Source organism: Schistocerca gregaria, chromosome 4, assembly GCF_023897955.1.
Source record: "Schistocerca gregaria isolate iqSchGreg1 chromosome 4, iqSchGreg1.2, whole genome shotgun sequence".
NCBI lineage: Eukaryota > Metazoa > Arthropoda > Insecta > Orthoptera > Acrididae > Schistocerca > Schistocerca gregaria.
The window spans coordinates 444,222,588-444,242,863 of NC_064923.1; the positions used below are offsets into that span (position 1 = coordinate 444,222,588).

At 43.1% G+C, this 20,276-nt stretch overlaps 1 protein-coding gene across 1 annotated transcript in view; it reads left to right on the plus strand.

Annotated features, from left to right (window-relative positions):
- Positions 1 to 20,276, plus strand: part of LOC126266746 (uncharacterized) — a 145,046-nt gene that overhangs the window by 14,309 nt on the left and 110,461 nt on the right. The window contains exons 4-6 of the mRNA XM_049971248.1: positions 1,635 to 1,792; positions 3,148 to 3,363; positions 11,310 to 11,466. Of these exons, the coding sequence (XP_049827205.1) occupies positions 1,635 to 1,792; positions 3,148 to 3,363; positions 11,310 to 11,466 (531 nt within the window). The remainder of the gene's footprint in view (positions 1 to 1,634; positions 1,793 to 3,147; positions 3,364 to 11,309; positions 11,467 to 20,276) is intronic.

Below are 20,276 nucleotides of genomic sequence, written 5' to 3' on the forward strand. Positions count from 1 at the left end.
AAAGCTATTTACAATTTGTACAGAAAGCAGATGGCAGTTATAAGGGTCGAGGGACATGAAAGGGAAGCAGTGGTTGGGAAGAGAGTGAGACAGGGTTGTAGCCTCTCCCCAATGTCATTCAATCTGCATATTGAGCAAGCAGTGAAGGAAACAAAAGAAAAATTCGGAGCAGGCATTAAAATCCATGGAGAAGAAATAAAAACTTTGAGGTACACCGATGACATTGTAATTCTGTCGGAGACAGCAAAGGGCTTGGAAGAGCAGTTGAATGGAATGGATAGTGTCTTGAAAGGAGTATATAAGATGAAGATCAACAAAAACAAAACGAGGATAATGGAATGTAGTCGAATTAAGTCGGGTGAGGCTGAGGGAATTAGATTAGGAAATGAGACACTTAAAGTAGTAAAGGAATTTTGCTATTTGGGGAGCAAAATAACTGATGATGGTCGAAGTAGAGAGGATATAAAATGTAGACTGGCAATGGCAAGGAAAAAGTTTCTGAAGAAGAGAAATTTGTTAACATCAAGTATAGATTTAAGTATCAGGAAGTCATTTCTGAAAGTATTTGTATGGAGTGTAGCCATGTATGGAAGTGAAACGTGGATGATAAATAGCTTAGACAAGAAGAGAATAGAAGCTTTCGAAATGTGGTGCTACAGAAGAATGCTGAAGATTAGATGGGTAGATCACATAACTAATGAGGAGGTATTGAATAGGATTGGGGAGAAGAGGAGTTTGTGGCACAACTTGACTAAAAGAAGGGATCGCTTGGCAGGACATGTTCTGAGACATCGAGGATCACCAGTTTAGTACTGGAGGGTAAAAATCATAGAGGGAGACAAAGAGATGAATACACTAAACAGATTCAGAAGGATATAGGTTGCAGCAGGTACTGGGAGATAAAGAAGCTTGCACAGGATAGAGTAGCATGGAGAGCTGCATCCAACCAGTCTCAGGACTGAAGAGCACAACAACAACCACCTTTTATTTTTAAACCAGTGGTGTTTTTTGTCAGTTTCTATCAGTATGTGTGATGTTGTTGCAATTTGATTTTAACTATCAATTATACTAATTTATAGTTCAATCCCAGGCTCTACAATGTGTCGCTAGGTAAAAAGTAATAGATGTAGTTGAGGTCTGTGTTGTTCTCTATTTCTTTAAACGTGATTGAGCAAGGCTCAGACGCAGTAGTTGGAAGTGACCTGATGCCGTTGCCAGAATTCTGTCAATGCTTACGCCCATTGTTTTTTTAATCCTGTGTCTGACTGCTGATGTTTGCAAACTCTCTCATAGCATTAAGGCATCAAACGAATCTGTCCTACCAAATCCTATAAAGTTTAGCAAGATACGTGAGTTGAGCTGAATCTCGCAAAAGTGAGCCAAACCTCAAGTCTCTCAACTTATTCCAGTATCAAATAAGTTCAGTAAGTTGTTAAGTTTCCAATCCTGTCGTTCCCTAGTATTATCTGTGATTTATAAACTTATGTTTCACTTCATGACATTGCTTCCATTAGGATGTTATTTTACCATATTTATTGGTAGTAAGTACATACCACTTGAAGTGTTAATGTGCTCAACATGCCTTTAGTTTCTTTGCAGAGGCTAATCACTGCTTTCTCTTTTTGGATCCACAGTGTTTGTTTATGGAGCCACAGGAGCTGGGAAAACATATACAATGCTTGGAAGTGCAGACAGTCCAGGAATTACTTACCTTACTATGGTTGAGCTTTATTCTGAGATGGAGAACTTGAAGGATGAGAAAACTTTTGATCTGTGTGTTTCTTATTTGGAGGTGAGCATAATGTAAAGTGCTAGTATTGTACGTAGAGAAAAAATGTTATGTCAAATGAAGTCGTTGCAATTGGTAAAACCAACTAAAATTTTGTGCAACTGTTAAGAAATGAAAAGCAAAACTGTGCTGTCTTATCTTGTGGAGTACTGTTAAGACCTTGTATCTCCCATTGTAATTAGTCTTCCTGCATTGATGATCTTTTTAAAAAATCTGTTGTATCAGATGGTGTCAATTGAGCTTTATACACTGAGTGTAGGGACTAGAATTTCTACTGTAATTCTGAATTAGTATGTAATGTTTTATTCCCCTATATGGAATTGGGGATATACAAGAGCGTTCTATGATCAAATTATACATCAGTAGTGAGTGACAAACCTCATGTAAAGTAAAATATGCAGCATATACCAGGAAAAAAATTATTTTTTCATTTCTGTCTTTTAAAGCATAAGATTACCACTTAGTAGTAAACTTATTGTGGATAATAAGTGCTACAATATGTTTTTATCATCTTGATTGTGACTATATCATGTATTTTGAATTTGCAGCTTGTATGTTGGAAATTAGCCTTGGAGAAGTGAACTTCACTATGAACACTATACATTTTCTTTATAAGTAAAAACATTAAAGGTAATTTAGCGTGTTGTCCTGTATAATGTCACTTTTGCTGTTAATTACAACGCTATGAAAAGGAAGATTGCTACTCATCATACAGACGAGGTGTTGAGTCACAGATAGGCACATGAAAAGACTGTTATACGTTTTAGCTTCTGGCCAGAAGGCCCTTTTCTCCAGTAAAATAAACTCTGTTTTTGTCTGTCTGGCCACTGTGGCTGGATGGAGTCATAACTGTACCTGAGGGGAGCATCAATCCCGTGTTGGTGGGGATTATGAGGTGGTGGGAATTGTGGGGAGCAGGGATGGCATTTGGGGTGGGGAAAGGTGTAATGCTATTTACGGGAGTGTTGAGGGACATGGTTGACTGGGTAGGGCTGCTAGGTGCAGTCTGGAGGTTGCAGGGAGGGGATCTTTTTGTTTCCCCCTCTCCTCATCCCCCCCTCCTCATTCCCCCCCCCCCCCCCCCCCCCACCACCACCACCACCCTCTCATCTCCCCTGCCAGACTGCACCTAGCAACCATATGCTGTGTGTTTTGAGTTGTGCCTGTGTGTTTTCTACTTCAGAAGAAGGCTTTTTGGCCGAAAGCTTAAATGAGTAAGTCTTCACATTGTGTCTATCTGCAAATCAAAATCTCCTCTATATGGTAAGTAGCACTGTATCCTTTTCATAATATTGTTGTTGTTCCATCCTGGACTTTCCATTGTTTGTTATTGATTATCTTTGACAAATTTATTGCAGGTATACAATGAAAATGTTAGAGATCTCTTGCAGCCTTCTGGTCCTCTCCATGTGCGAGAAGACAGTAGAGCAGGAGTTTCTGTTGCGGGCCTCAGAATGGAGACAATTGACAGTGCAGATAAATTACTTGCAATGTTAGCACAAGGAAACAAAAACAGGACACAACATCCAACTGATGCAAATTCAGAGTCGTCGCGATCACATGCCGTATTTCAGGTAATGGAGCCTGCAAAAAAAAGTGTTTTTGAAATATTTTTTAAAATCATGATACAGTTTTTTGCATATCTACCTGTTTCTCTTTTTATCTAGATTTGAGTGCAAAAATTTAAAATTGTGCACTTCACAAAATTAAAACTACAAGAGTTTTCAGTTTTAATGTTTATGCACTTGCCTTGATTGCTTTTTAAAAAAAGCTTCTCATGAGATGCATACAATGAAGCAGTGAAGTTGAGTAATATACCTTTAACATCGTTAAACAGTATATTGTTACCTGTCATTCCATTACGTCAGTGTCTATCTGGTTCAGGCAATAAAACTTGTTATAAGGTAAATAATCTTTGCCACTAGCCAGTGTTAGTGACAGCAAAATACATGTGACAACAGGCATATCTGTAACATGGCAACACTTATTACAAGCACATGCACTATTTAACTTCAATTATATACTTTGATTTATTGGTGGAATACTAGAGAAATGCAATCAGTCTGCAAAGGAGATTGCTTACAAAACACAAGCACATGCACTATTTAACTTCAATTATATACTTTGATTTATTGGTGGAATACTAGAGAAATGCAATCAGTCTGCAAAGGAGATTGCTTACAAAACACACTTACAAACCACCTACAGTATTATTCAAGTGTATGGGATGCCAGCCAAATAGGACTAATGTGAAATGGTGGCATTGATGGTCACAGGTTTTTGACCTCTGAGAAAGTGCCAGAGATATGTTGAAGAAATGTAAATGGCAGACACTTGAAGAGAGATGCAAATCATTCCGAGAAATCCTACTTTCAAATTTTCAAGATCTGGTTTCAAGTGATGACTATGAATATGTACTGAAGGGGTGCGTTTATAAGTGTGGTAAAACAGCAAGATAAAATTTTGTAAACAACTCGTCATACTTCTCAAAAAAGTCTGCTTTATATATATATATATATATATATATTTGGTCCCACAATCCATCTTTTCGACCCATCAGAAAAATAGTTTCTATCATTCTCATTTGATGAACACATTTCTTCGCAGCAAGCCAAAGTTAATGTGTCACTTGGGGGCTAAGTCTGGTGAATAGGGTGGATGAGGAACCAATTCAAAGCCCAATTCCTGCACTTTTACCATTGTTGTTGCTTGTATAAGGGATTGTACACCATCTTTGTGAAAAAGAGCTTTTTTACATGACAACCTTAATTTTTTTCCAGCCAATGCAAGTTTCAAACTACCAAACAATGAAGCATATTAGGATCCCACTAATGGTTTTGTGTTTTTCCATGTAATCTAAAAGGATTATTCCTTGGGAATCCCAAAAAAGTGGCGGTCACCAGCTGACTAAATGGTCTACGCCTTCTTTGGTGCATTTCACAAGCCATTATCCATTGTTTCGACTGCTGTTTTGACTCTGACGTGTAATGATGGACCCAGGTTTCATCAGCAGTCACAAATCGGCACATAAAGTTCTGCAGATTGAGATTAAACATTGGCAGACATTGTGCTGAAAGTTGTACCAGATGTGCTTTTCGTTGACTGAGCAGTTGGGGCATCCACCTCGCACAAAGCTTCTTCATAGCAATTCTCCTTGAGAGATATTATGTATTCGCTCAGTGGAAGTGCCTGCAGTCTCAGCAGTCTCGCAAATTTTTATTCGGTGACCTTTTGCTACCATATTATGGATTTTGGCAAAGGTTTCCTTTGTGTTGACTCAAGTGGATATGCAAAACACACTTAGTCTTTGGTGCTTCTCCAAACATGTTTAAATTCATTAATACAAAAGTAAATGGTCTTCAGTGATTGTGTACAGTTTGCATGAACTTCATCCAGCACGGTTTTTTTTTTGTGCGGCAATCCAGTTCTTCAAATGAAAATGTTTAATAACAACTTTAAACTTTTTCTCCATTTTCGATCTGTTGACCCACTGATGAATTCAGGTGGCTGTCAGCAATGAACTGTACACTGTTTAAATTCTTTATACAATTCTTGGGATGACCAAGCTTAGCATCCATGGAGATGCTCAAAAATGTTCCATTCTTTCATGGAAATTTGCAAACTTATCAAACCATCCTCGAACAATCCCCAGTGAATCACATCTGTGGGGATTGTGAGAAGATTGGATAATTTACATTGTGCACAGTGGCAATGGGAAGAGTCTTTTCCCTGTGCTCCATACCTGTGTGAAACAGGAAGCTGTAACTTGTAAAGTGGGAAGTACCCTCTACCATGCACTTCAGTGGTTTGCACAGTATGGATGTAATGTAAATTCCTTGAAGGGACCTTTTGGTCCTCTGGGATAGTGATCTTAGCCTCTGCTGTCTACCCCAGACAACTATGGCTACTTATTTTCTCAAGTAAATTTACCTTTTTTGTTTTTTTGCAATTTCTGGTGTATGCTTTCCAAACATTTATGGGAGTAAATTTGTTGCCAGTAGACACAAACAAATTTTAATAGTGTAGAAATACAAAGTTACACAAAGTGTTGTGAACACCTGCTCAATGTGGTGTAGGACCACCTGAGGCTGTTACAAGGGAATCAGTCCTCCCAAGGGTTAAAACAAATAAAGGCTAGACTGGGGTCACTGAGATTTTTATTCCTTATAAAAAAGGGTGACTTTTATTTCTTATTAAAAAAAAGTGCATACTACTTCAAAAATGCTGGAATATGGTGAATGGCTCTTTATTATTTTTCCAGTACAGTCCCCACTGCTTGGGTAGTTGCATATGGAGTCCTGGAAAGACATACTATTTATACTTCACATTCTTAGAAATTTGTATCTGTGGAGGTGCAGACGTTATCATAGAAGATGCAGTATGAAGCACAAAGAACATGGCCTGTGCCTCTCCTTCGTATGAAAAGTCAATTAAAATACGTCCATAGACCTTTCACATTCTTTCTTGTCAATGACAGAAGGGAACCACTGAAAACAAAGATATGCCCACCAAAATCATTAACAGTTTTCTGTCTAGTGTGACATGTCACATAACATTCTACCATTGTTTTCTCCTGTTGGCAACAATGCATGCATTTGAAATGCCTGTTGTTGTATCTCTCAGTTAAGGAAGCTCTATTGCTGATATTGAAGCAGGTTTGTGCCAGCAGGAAGCAGGAAGAGAAGTGTGTCTGGTTGTCATTTACTTAAGTCTTGTTTTGAATAAGATTACTTCTTGGAATAAGAAGTGAGCTATATTTTCTGAAGCAATACACTGTACAATTTTTAAAACTTTTGCTTAATTATAATGTTAAAGGTGCTGAAATATATATTATAGGTTAGCCACAAAATGCAATTCATTATTATGGTTCCAAATCCAATTTTTGTGTGTTTCACATATATGCAGAACAGTCAATATAATGTTTCCTTCTGTCTTGGAGGCCTGTCTGTGCATGCAATACTGGTTATTCTAGTAGTAGTAGTAGTAGTAGTAGTAGTACGAAGAAGAAGAAATGGATGTATTTATTGAGCCTCCTGAAGCTAATGTAGAGTCGGATGAAGATAACCTTTGACTGTGGCAACTTTATGCTGGTGCACAAGCACTATTGACCAACAAAAAATGATTAGGTGGTAAACCTCAAACTGACTGCTCTAATCTTGATAAACCAGGAAATATCATTTCACATGAAACAGAAAAGCTACAGATTTCAAAAACTGTAATAAGAGATTGAAGAAGGGAGGATCAGCAAAGTGATAACATGTTATTTCCTGATAGTATTCACAGTAAATACAGAAGCTTATCTCCAGTTCAGTGCTTTAAACTGTTTTGGAATGATGAAACAGTTAAATTTCTCTGTACTGCATCTACAAAATACACTTCTTTCAAGAATTGCCCAGATTCCAAAATAACATATGAAGAGACAAAACATTTTCTAGAACTTCCAATTCTCTTGGACTATAATCCTATATCTAGTGGAAGATGTTACTGGGATTCGGGGTTAGACATGAGAAATAAAGTGGTGCGCAACATAAGAGACAGATATGAAACAATTATGAGATTGTCACTCAGGTGGTAACACAAATCAGTGTAAACAATAAAATGTGGAAACTTCTTACATTAACAGAAATGTTAAGAAGTGTTTTCTCTCCACTTTAAACCGAGCAAAATTTGGATTATCACTGCATGATGATGTATTTTGGCAGGCATGGTTGCAAACAATTTCTGAAAGGTAAAGCCAGTAGATTTGGCATGTAATACATAGTGCCTAAACACAAACATATGTTATGTAGTGGATTTTCAAATACAGCAAGGAACTGATCCACAGAGGAATGAAGTGTATGAGAAACTGTTTGGAAATTATGCTGCATCTCTCGTTCAAATGGTTGATACACTTACTGATAAAAGTAAAAATCTGCCCTACAGGTTTTATTTTGACAGTCTGTTTACATTGCCAATACTGTTGGTTCACCTGAAAGAACGAGGTTATGGTGCAACTGGCACTGTTCATGAGATTCGTCTGCCTAAAGAATGACAACTTACAACCCTTAAAACAATGTCGGATAGGAATGAGGAAATATTGATTGCAAGAGCAGCAAGGAAAGTGGAATGATTATTAGCAGATGGCGAGATAATTCTGCAGTAACAATTGCTTCAACCACCCATGGGATCAGTCCAGTGAGTTCTGTGAGCAAATATACAAGCCAATACAAGAATGCTTGTACTGCGACCTTGTGTTGTTGGAGAATACAAGAAAAATAAGGGGGCATGCAGAACTGACTGAGTAGACAAAAATAGTGTTGTATAGCATCAGGGGAAAGAATTGATGGTGTCTGATCTGTACGTGGCTACTAGATGTGTCTGTATACAGGGTGTTACAAAAAGGTACGGCCAAATTTTCAGGAAACATTTCTCACACACAAATACAGAAAAGATGTTATGTGGACATGTGTCCGGAAATTATTAATTTCCATGTTAGAGCTCATTTTAGTTTCTTCCACCTACGCTCAATGGAGCATGTTATCATGATTTCATACGGGGTACTGTACCTGTGCTGCTAGAACATGTACCTTTACAAGTACGACACAATATGTGGTTCATGCACGATGGAGCTTGTGCACATTTCAGTCGAAGTGTTCATACACTTCTCAACAACAGATTCGGTGACTGATGGATTGATAGAGGTGGACCAATTCCATGGCCTCCACGCTCTCCTGACCTCAACCCTCTTGACTTTCATTTATGGGGCATTTGAAAGCTCTTGTCTACGCAACCCTGGTACCAAATGTGGAGACTCTTCGTGCTCGTATTGTGGACGGCTGTGATACGCCATTCTCCAGGGCTGCATCAGCGCATCAGGGATTCCATGCGACCAAGGGTGGATGCATGTATCCTCGCTAACGGAGGACATTTTGAACATTTCCTGTAACAGTGTTTGAAGTCACGCTGGTACGTTCTCTTGCTGTGTGCTTCCATCCCATGATTAATGTGATTTGAAGAGAAGTAATAAAATGAGCTCTAACATGGAAAGTAAGCGTTTCCGGACGCATGTCCACATAACATATTTTCTTTCTTTGTGTGTGAGGAATGTTTCCTGAAAGTTTGGCTGTACCTTTTTGTAACACCCTCCTCTTCATAAAGACAGCTATGAATATGCCACAACTATAATTTTGGTGCTACAATGGTGAAATGTTTCTTGACTTTCAATGCAACAGTCCCTACAGGTCTGGTTGACCTGCAGGTAATCCATATAAGATCCAGTGGAGAAAAAAAAAAAATTGTCTGGTAACTACGGTACCGCACAAAAAGAGGCTGCACTTCAGAAAACTGTAAAGAAATTCCAAGAACAATGTGCTGCAAATGTGATGTTGGTCTGTGCAAAGCGTTTTGTACCACATCACAGAAAATTAATGCTGTTGCCTAAACATAATGTAAATGGCATACACTGCTTTATTTTATTTACTGCCATGTATAATGTTTCGCGATTGCTTGGTGGTGATCTGAAGAGCATTTTCTGAAAGCTTCTTTGTTAATCAACTGGTGTGTGTGTGTGTGTGTGTGTGTGTGTGTGTGTGTGTGTGTGTGTGTGTGTGTGTGTGTGGTGACACTGATTGTTGATCACTGAGAACAGTTGCGTGAGCAAACCGATATGGGGAGGGGATTATGAAGCAGGTCTTTAGACAGATGTCTAAGTGGCCCCTCAACAAGGCCAAAGGCTTCTTACGGGTAGAGCATACAAGAGATGTATAAAGAAGCAAGAGAGGAAAATGTAGATAGAGGGAAGACAGGATTCTGAGATTTATACATCCACCTGCCTAGTTTAGAGTAACTTACATTGGAAAGGAATATCCAAATGGCATGCATAGTGAAGCAGTTGTTTCTGTCATTTGTTTTGTGGTGCATAGCATCTTCAACTGGATGGTGAAGCTGTAATTGGTCACAGTTTAGCAGAGGTCATGGTTACCTGTCAGTCAAACAATTAATGTTGCACAGTAATTGAAGCATGGCTGATACATAACAAAGCTGATCTCACATGTTGCTGTGCCTCTCATAGGGTAGGAAACGAATGTGACTGGAATGGGGGGGGGGGGGGGATGAGTGTACAGATTTTGCACCTTGGTTCTCCACTAGGGGACGACTCGTGGGTTGCAGGATTGGAATAGGGAGGGACAAGGATATTTTGTAGGATGTATGGGTGGCAGAACATTACTTTGGGTGATGTGGGTAGGATTTTGTGTAAGATATCCTTCATCTCAGAGCACACTGGCATACTGAGAGGCAAAGTCCTGGTGAAAGGCGTGGTTAAGCCTTTTGAGGCCAGGGTAATACTTGGTGATTGGAGGAGTGCTGGTCGGTGGCTAATTAACAAGTGTTCTGTTTATGGATGAGTTGGATAGGCTACTGTGTCAGTAGAGGCTGTGGTAAGGCCATTGGTATATTTCAACAACTGCTCACCACAGCAGATGCCGTTTCTGTGGGTGGCAAGGCTTTCCTCACCATGAGTTAAGATAGTTAAAATTTAATCACTGAATCTGAAAAGACAGTGTTTAAGGTATTAACTTGATATGAAGGATTCTTTTAGATTGCCCATAAATAGGTTGGCATAGGATAATACCATGCAAGTGTCCATGGCAATACCAGGGATTTTTTTATAGATTACATCTTCAAAAGCAAAGTAATTGTGGATTAGACTGGTTGGCCAGGAGTGTTAGAAAAGACATGGTGGGCTTCGTGTCAGGACACTGGGAAGGCCAAAGGCATGGGAGATGTCGGTGTAAAATGATAACGCATCCGCAGTCCGACAAGTAGGACTGTGGAAAAGTGGTGAAGGTTGTGAGGTGTCTTGAATGTCTGATGGGAGGTTATGGTCAATAAATTGGTCAACAAAGTTAGAGATTTGTTCTGTTGATTGTAACCAACCACAATGGGATGACCCATTGGTGTCAGTGGTAAGCTCTTTATTGGCTTGAAGCAATCCCATCCAGGATGGGAAAGCAGTTCCAACAGGTGAAAGACAAGTGTTTCTATAGTAGTGAGCATTCGGGAAGTTACGGTCACAGAGTAGGATTTTGTGATAGAAGCAGAGACTGTCAAGAAATGGTTTGCGCTAGGATAATGTGATTATGAAGGACCATATTGTTGAGGATGAGGGACTAATGGAATTGGGAAAGGTGAAGGTTTTTGCTGTTGGATGGGTGACAGCCCAAGATTCCAGTTAAAAGTAAGTCCTTTAGAATACTGTGTGCCACACAAGAAAAACACTTCCTTACTTTAAATATACAGCTAATCTTACCATCTGTAAATAAAATTTCATGCTAAATTTCTTTGAACATTAAATACTTTAAACAAAATATCGGTTTGCACAAAGGTTTTGATGGTACACTTCATCCATGACTTTAAACTAAAAAGTTTATGAATATAGATATTCTTGTGTGTCTGTTTTCTTCTTAATCTGATGGAAAAATGTGGAAGTAAAATTACTTTTTTATTAAGGTGGACTGATAATGTTTTCTTGTATTTGCAGGTTCACATTCGAATGACTCATAGGCTTAGTAGTCAGATTAGTTTGGTGAAACTGTCAATGGTGGACTTAGCAGGCTCTGAAAGAGGTAGTGCGACTGGTTGCACTGGAGCACGCTTTACAGAAGGAGCTAATATTAACAAATCTCTCCTAGCTCTAGGTAATAATTTTCAATTGTTTGTAAATAACTTTACAGTAGTTAATATTTCAGGTAGCTAGGTTGCTTTTCTTGTTGTTTACTTGTTTACTATAACATATAATGAAATTGGTTTTGTTTATCTTGAACCAAAGGTGCCGATCAAAAAAAAAAATCACACATTGTGTAAAATGCGAACAGATTTTTGAGAAAAGTTGTTTAAACAAAAAATTATGACCATCACTGTATTTTGGAAGTTAGATCTCACACAGCAATACCCCCCAGGGGGCTCGCGGTCCTTTCGTGAGTACGTGCGTGGCGAGCACGGGGCCCCGAGCTATTGCAGCCTTCCTTCTTTTTCCGGGCTGCATTTCCTTTCCCTTCCCCTCCTTTCCTGTCCTTCATCCTTCCCTCCGACCTCTCCTCTCCCTCTCTTGGTGTCCCTCCTTATGTTGGCCCTGCTATTCTCCTGGTTCTGTTGACCTTGCAATTCGGCCTTGTTCTGTAATTCCTTCATCCTTTTGGTATTCTCTGGTCCCCTCTGGGGTTTGACCTCCATCACTAAATTTTCTTCCGTAGTGTGAGCCATTTGGGGAAGAGCACCTTACCTAGTGTCTCCGGCGTGTGCCATCATCATTGATTCCATCGTTTCCTTTACGTCGTTGTTTGACGCTAGGGTCCATAGCCAGCACGGTAGCCAGCCCGTGTGGTGGGGTCGCTATGTACCCTTTTGGTTGAGCCCCCTGAAAACACAGGGATCACACGTCTGATACCTGAGCTGTGACCTCCTCATGTAAGCCTAGGAGTGGTTGCTTGTCGTCCTGGAGCATCGGAACTCCCAGCAATGGCCGCCGTGCCAGACGGCCCTTGCTGTGGCTGGGTGGCGCCCATGAGGAGAGCCCCTGATCGGAGTGGGTGGTATCAGGGTGGACACTATGCTCATGAAACGCATAAGAGTCCACAACTCTGGCCGTTCTCCGGCCGTCTCTTTGACTGGAAAAGATTCTTCACGTGCTGCTTCCTCTGCCCCTTCCGTGGGTACCCCCTGGGAGGAGGGCCAGGCTCGTCGGCTGGGAGCGAAACCTTTCCCTCGCTATCTGGTTTGCGCCAGAACTGATGGGGATACTTTTACTCATACGAAACCTATGTTTTTTGTTGAACACATCGAAGACAAGTTTGGCGAGGTGGACTCTATCAGCAAGATGCGGTCTGGGTCGCTGTTGATTAAAACCGCTTCAGCTACCCAGTCTGCAGCTCTCCGTGCCTCTACCCATCTTGGTACGATTCCTGTGTCAATTACCCCACACCAGTCCTTGAACATGGTGCAAGGTGTAATTTTCCATAGAGACCTCCTCCTTCAATCTGATGAGGAACTTCGGGACAATCTAAGCCGGCGGGGGGTTCACTTTGTTCGGCGGGTTCAGAGGGGTCCGAAGGACAACCGCGTTGACACTGGTGCCTTTATCTTGGCCTTTGAAGGGGACACCCTCCCTGAGAAGGTCAAGATTATGGTCTATCGGTGTGACGTGAAGCCATACATCCCACCACCTATGCGATGTTTCAAGTGTTTGCGTTTTGGCCACATGTCTTCGCGCTGTTCGCAGGTCCCCCTCTGTGGTGACTGTGGACATCCGTTCCATGAGGGAAGTTCCTGTGTTTCCCCTCCTGTGTGCGTAAATTGTCGTGGAAATCATTCTTCACGGTCACTGGATTGCCCAGTGTATCAGAAAGAGAAAAAGATACAGGAGTATAAGACTCTTGATCGTCTCACCTATACCGAGGCCCGTAAAAAGTATACACGCCTTCATCCAGTGACCCTGACAACTAGTTATGCTTCAGCAGTATCTTCACCCCCTCCTCATCATTCCTTACCCCAGTCCCGAACCCCTTTCCTCCCCCCTCCCCCTGCGGTTCCCACACCATCCCCCCCGGGCACCGCTTCCTCTCCCCGGCTGGAGAAGTGTCCTGCTCCTTCGGCGTCTGCCGGTCATGGGCGCCCCTCGCGGGATCCCCCTTCCCGGCACCTTCCAGGCCAAAGGTCTGCTGCCACGCGGCCACCACGAGAACCACGGTCTGCGGGCCCTCAGATCGCCCGCTCACTTTCTGTTCCCGATCTTGCTGTGGCTGGCTCCATTTTGTTGCACAGCCCTCCACGATCCCAAACAGAAAGAAAGAAGAAGCACAAGTCCCGGGACAAGGAGTCTCTGGTATCGCCAGAGGTCTCGTCCCCATCTTCACAACCTAACTCTGACCTGTTATTCATGGATGTCGCCCCCTCCTTGTCGGTGACGGGTGGTGACCCACCGGCATGACTGACATTAGCCTGTTCACCCCCCAATTGACTCATCGTTCTTTGGCTATCCAATGGAACTGTAATGGCTATTACCGTCACCTACCGGAGTTGCAATCCCTTCTTTCGTTTTACTCTGCGGCTTGTGTGGTTCTACAAGAAACTCATTTTACTGGTGGTCACTCACCAACCCTCCGTGGCTTCCGTGCTTTCTGTCGAAATCGGGTCGGCCCCCTACGGGCGTCTGGCGGAGTTTGCACGTTGGTCCGAACGGACATTGCCAGCACGTGGATTCCTCTCCAAACTACATTGGAAGCAGTTGCTGTTAGGATCCACCTGGACTCTGGAGTCACAATTTGCAATCTGTATCTCCCTCCTGACAGAACTCCTACACCTGCCTCCTTAAGTGCCCTCCTTCAGCAACTTCCTCCTCCCTTCCTTATACTTGGCGATTTTAATGCACATCATCCCTTGTGGGGCAGTGCATTTCCATCTAGTCGGGGTCATCTCATTGACCAGTTTATTACCGACCACGACTTGTGCCTTCTTAACGATGGCTCACCTACCCATTTCAGTGCCGGTCATGGTAGCTTTTCTGCCATTGATCTTTCTCTCTCTTCACCCTCCCTCCTCCCTTCCCTAAAATGGTCACCGCACGACGACCTTTGCGATAGTGACCACTTCCCGTTGATTCTCTCGCTCCCTTCCCGCTCCCCCATGGACAGATCACCTCGTTGGTCCTTCCAACGTGCCAATTGGCCTCTGTATACTGCACAGGTCGTTTTTTCTCCCTCATTGTCGGATGGTATTGATGATGTCATACGTGACATGTCTGACGCGATTGTTCACGCTGCTAGCCTTGCTATCCCGCGCTCATCTGGACCATTTCGCCGCTAGCAGGTCCCTTGGTGGAGTTCGGACATTGCCGTTGCCATCCGTGATCGCCGTCGAGCTTTGCAACACCTTAAGAGGCATCCATCCGTTGCCAATCTTATTACCTTTAAACGCCTTCGCGCAAGGGCCCGTTACTTAATCAAACGGAGCAAACGGATGTGTTGGGAACGCTTTGTTTCTTCCCTCGGTTCTGCTGTCCCTCTGTCGCGGGTATGGGCTACACTTCGCTCTCTCCAAGGTTGCCATCGGCAGTCTACCCTCCCGGGTCTTCACCTCCCGGATGGCCTTTGCATGGACCCGTTGATTCTCGCGGAACACCTTGCGACCCATTTTGCAACAGCGTCGGCATCAGCCTCCTATCCGGCTGCTTTCCTTCCCCAGAAACAGCGGGCCGAAGCTTCCGCCTTATGTTTTACCCCCAGCCAGTCAGAATCATACAACGACGCTTTTACTGAATGGGAACTTCTTTCCGCACTCTCCTCTTCTCATGATACGGCCCCTGGCCCAGACTCCATTCATAACCAACTGCTTCAACATCTCAGTGCTCCACAACAGCGACATCTTCTCCGGGTATTTAACCGTATTTGGCTCCAGGGTGACTTCCCTTCTCAATGGAGGGATAGCATCGTGGTTCCCGTCATTAAGCCCGGTAAGAACCCCCTGTTCGTCGACAGCTATCGGCCAATTAGTCTGACGAACGTTGTTTGTAAGTTACTTGAACGGATGGTAGCCCGTCGGCTCACTTGGGTCCTCGAATCTCGGCGTCTGTTGTCCCCTTACCAGTGTGGCTTCCGAGAGGGACGGTCTCCGATCGACCATTTACTTCGCTTGGAATCCGCAGTTCGGCAGGCCTTTTCCCAGCGCCGCCATTTGGTTGCTGTATTTTTCGACCTTCGCAAGGCCTATGATACGGCTTGGCGCCATCATATCCTACTTACACTTCATGAGTGGGGTCTTCGGGGCCCACTCCCGATTTTTATCCGCCAGTTCTTGTTTCATCGTTCGTTTAGGGTTAGGGTTGGTACAGTTTTAAGTTCTCCGCGAACCCAGGAGAATGGCATCCCTCAGGGTTCCGTATTGAGTGTACTTCTGTTCCTCATTGCTATAGATGGACTTGTGGCCTCCGTCGGTCCTTTGGTCACTCCTGCTCTGTATGTGGATGATTTCTGCATTTGGGTTAGTTCCTCTTCGATGGCCGCTGCAGAGCGTCAGCTCCAGGGTGCTATACGGCGTGCCTCTGCATGGACCATCTCACACGGATTTCAGTTTTCTCCTTTAAAATCGCGAGTGGTCCACTTTTGTCGCCGTGTGACAGTCCACCCCGATCCAGAGCTCTATCTCAATGCACAACGTTTACCTGTGGTCCCACAGTTTCGTTTCCTTGGCCTTCTTTTCGACAACAAGCTCACTTGGCTGCCTCATATCAGACGCCTGAAGATAGGATGTTTCCGTAAACTAAACGTCCTTCGCTTCCTTGCCCACACCTCTTGGGGTGCTGACCGTTCCACTCTCCTCCACCTTTATCGGGCCTTAGTGTTGTCTCGCTTGGACTATGGTTGCCAAGTTTACGGTTCAGCTGCCCCTTCTACATTGCGCCTCTTGGATCCGGTCCACCATCGTGGTATCCGTTTGGCCATCGGTGCCTTCCCGACTAGCCCTGTAGATAGTCTCCTGGTTGAGGCTGGGATCCCCCCCCTTTCCGTTCGGCGCTCCCAGCTTCTGGTTTCGTATGCAATCGCTGTCCGTTCCTCTCCCACTCATCCTTCCTATTCTATCCTGTTCCCTGCCCAAGGAAGTCGCCCACCTGACTCCCGCCCTCGGGCGGGTTTACCGGTTGGGCTCCGCCTAGCGTCTCTTCGCCGTGATTTTCAGCTTCCTTCCTTTTCCTGTATCCCACGTTCCCTCCCCAACACACCTCCTTGGTTAGTTCCTCGGCCCCGAGTTCGGATGGATCTCTGCCGAGGTCCGAAAGATTCCGTTCCCCCGATGGTGTTCCGTTGTTTTTTCCGCCGCATTTTATCTGAGTTTCGGGATGCTGTTGTTTTTTACACTGATGGCTCTAAATCTGCTGATCGTGTGGGCTATGCCTTCACCTCCTCTGTAGGCATGGAAAATCATCTCCTGCCAAATGCATGTGGGGTGTTCACTGCGGAATTGATGGCGGTCTCCCGGGCCCTGGCCTTTATTAAACAGTCCAAGCTCAATCGCGTTTTGTTATGTACAGACTCAATGAGTGGCCTTCAGGCACTTGACCGGTGTTTCTCCCGTCACCCCTTGGTCTCCTCCATCCATGACCATCTCGCTGATCTCCACCGTGCTGCTTGTTCTGTTAGCTTCCTTTGGGTCCCTGGCCATGTGGGCATCCGAGGAAATGAGCTTGCTGATCGTTTGGCTGGGGGAGCAGTCACTTACCCCCCATTCCCTGTCACCCCTCCTGTGGCGGATTTACGGCTTCATCTCAAATCCCACTTTGCGCAATCATGGGCCACATCCTGGGAGGCTACCTCCTTGTCTAATAAACTTCGTACGATTAAGGTGACACCTGTCCCATGGCGTTCTTCCTTACGCCTCTCGCGAAAGGACTCAACCACCCTCTGTCGTCTTCGCATCGGCCATACCAGGCTGACCCATGGTTTTCTTTTGCGTGGTGAGCCACCCCCACTTTGTGGTTGTGGAGCTTTCCAGTCAGTGGCCACACATTTTGGTGGAATGCCCCCTTCTTTTAGCTCTGCGTACTAAGTACAGACTTCCCTGCACTTTACCCTTAATATTAGCAGACGATTCCCGGATGGTTGAACTGGTTCTCAGTTTCCTCCGTGAAAGTGGTTTTTATTCTCAGTTTTAAGGATTTTCATCTCCCTCTGGAGTAGGGGCAGGGCGGTGAGGGTTGGGATGTCTCCCACTGTAGGCTGTGCTTGGAGATTCCTGTCTCCCCTCCCTGGCCATGTTCCTTCTTTTTTCCCTTTTACTGTTTTTATCGCCTTTTAGGTTTGTTTAATCCCTTTTACAATCCGCCCTTGTACACTCTGGCAGTTGAACGCTTTTAAATAGCATGTGGTCTTGCTTGTACTGCTTCACAGGTGGGATATTTCCTCTCTTGAGTTTGCCCATTTACTGACTTCCCTCCTTGTGTTTTTATCATTGACGACACAACTGCACTTTTTTTTAGCCTTTTACCTTTTACCTTTATCGTTTTTGACTCTTCTGAGCTGTCCCTCTGTCGGAACTGACCGTCTTTGTAACAAGGGACTGATGACCTTGCTGTTTGGTCCCTTCAACCCCAATCAACCAACCAACCACACAGCAATAGTAAATGGAAAAAATCATCTTTCTCCCAAAGGAAAGAAGGAAGCCATTTATTGATGAGATTTTAGAAAAAGTCGAGATTATAACCTTACACTGAGGACTATGGTTGAGTGAGGCTTATTGGCTGTTTCTGTGCTATCAGTGTCATATGTAGAAAGTTGCAATGACTGGGCAATAAGCACTGCACTTTCATGGCTCATCCAAGCACTGCACTTTCATGGCTCATCCAAGAATTTGGAGCTTGTCTGACTTGCATGATAGAAATCAAACAATGTAGGAAACAATAGATTGCTACTTTCTCTAAAGAAGACACTTCAAATTGCAGACAGGAACAATTAAGACTCATATAGCCTTCAGCCACAGGCTCCATCAGTAAACATGCACACACAACTGCCGCCACCTTCATCTCTGGCCCAATATGCTGGAGCTGCCAGTTCTCTCTCTCTCTCTCTCTCTCTCTCTCTCTCTCTCTCTCTCTCTCTCTCTCTCTCCTGATGTAGACTGTGGCCAGAAGCTATATGTGTGTCCTTTAATCGTGCCTGTGCAACTTGACTTACCTTGTTTATGGTAAGTAGCAATATATCTTTCCCTACATTGTTGCATTATAGAAAAGTTGACAAACGTACTTTCTTGAATCTCTAAGACACATTGGATTTAGGTACAATAGCATCTGCACCCTCTAAAATTTTCAGTCAGTTTATTAGTTTAACACGGGTATAAATTTTCTACAAACCGTTTCTTTAATGGCCTTTGTCACTTCTGGTATTTGGGATTGCACTATCTATATCTACACTCTGTAAAATACTGAGAGAGCATGGCAAAGAGTATGTCCCTTTGTACCATTTATAAGGGTTTCTTCCCGTCCCATTCAAGTATGGAGTGCTAGAAGAATGATTGTTTGAACGTCTCTGTGCCTGCAGTAATTATTCTAATCTTATTTTCATGATCCCTTTGTGAGCAATACATTGAGGATTATAGTATACTTCTAGAGCCATCATTTAAAGCTGCTTCTTGAAAGTTTGGTGATAGACTTTCTCGGTAAAATTTACACCTGTTTTCAAAAGTCATCAATGTCAGTTTCTTGAATATCTCTGTGATGCTCTCCCACGAATCAAACTAACCTGTGACATTTGTGCTGACCTCTGTATACATTCACTATCCCCTGGTAGACCAGTTTGGAATGAGTCCCACACATCTGAGCAATATTCTAAAACCAGTTGCACGAGTGATTTGTAAACAATCTCCTTTGTAGACTGATAGCACTTCCCCAGTATTCCACCAATAAACAGTCTACCACCTACTTTACCCACAACTAAGCCTATGTGATCATTCTATTTCGTGTCCCCACAGTGTTAAACCCAAGTATTTGTATGAGTTAGCAAATTCCAACAGTGACTTTTTTATTATAGTCATAGGATACTATGATTTTTTGTTTTGTGAAGTGCACAATTTTACATTTCTGAACATTTAAAGTAAGCTGCCAATTCTTGCACCACTTTCAAAGCTACCAGCATCTGACCGTATATTTATGCAGCTTCCTTCAGATAGTACTTCATTATACCTAACTGCATCACCTGCAAAAAGTCTGAGGTTACTATTAATATTGTCTGTAAGGTAATGGATATAGATCATGAACAGCAACGGTCCCAAAACACTTCCCTGGGTCACACCTGAAGTTACTTCTACATCTGACAATGACTCTCCATTTAGGATAACACACTGCATTCTCCCTTCCAAAGAGTCCTCAATCTAGTCACAAATTTCACTTGATACCCCCATATGATCGTACTTTCGACAATAAGCATAGGTGTGGTACTGAGTCAAATGATTTTCGCTAATCAAGAAATACATCATCTGTCGAATTGCCTTGATCCAAAGCTTTCAATATGTCATGTGAGAAGTGAGAGTTGCGTTTCACATGATCGATGTTTTTGAAATGCATGCTATTGAGCTTTGAGAAGGTCACTGATAAGATACTTCATTATGTTTGAGATCAGAATATGTTCTAAGATTCTACAAGGATTTTGGGCTGTAGTTTTGTGCATCACTTCTACTACCCTTCTTGTAAACGGGTGCAACCTGTGCTTTTCCAAGAACTGGGCATGGTGTTTTAAGGAATCTATAATAGATTATAGTTACAAGAGGGACTAACTCTGCCACAAATTTGATGTAGAATCTGATAGAGATTCCATCAGGCCCTGAAGTTTCTTCATTTTCAATGACTTCAGCTGTTTCTCAGCACCACTTACACCAATACTTACTTCATTCATCTTTTCAGTGGTATGAGGATTACATTGTGGCAATTCTTCTGGGGCTTTCTTTGTAAATGAGCATTTGAAAACAA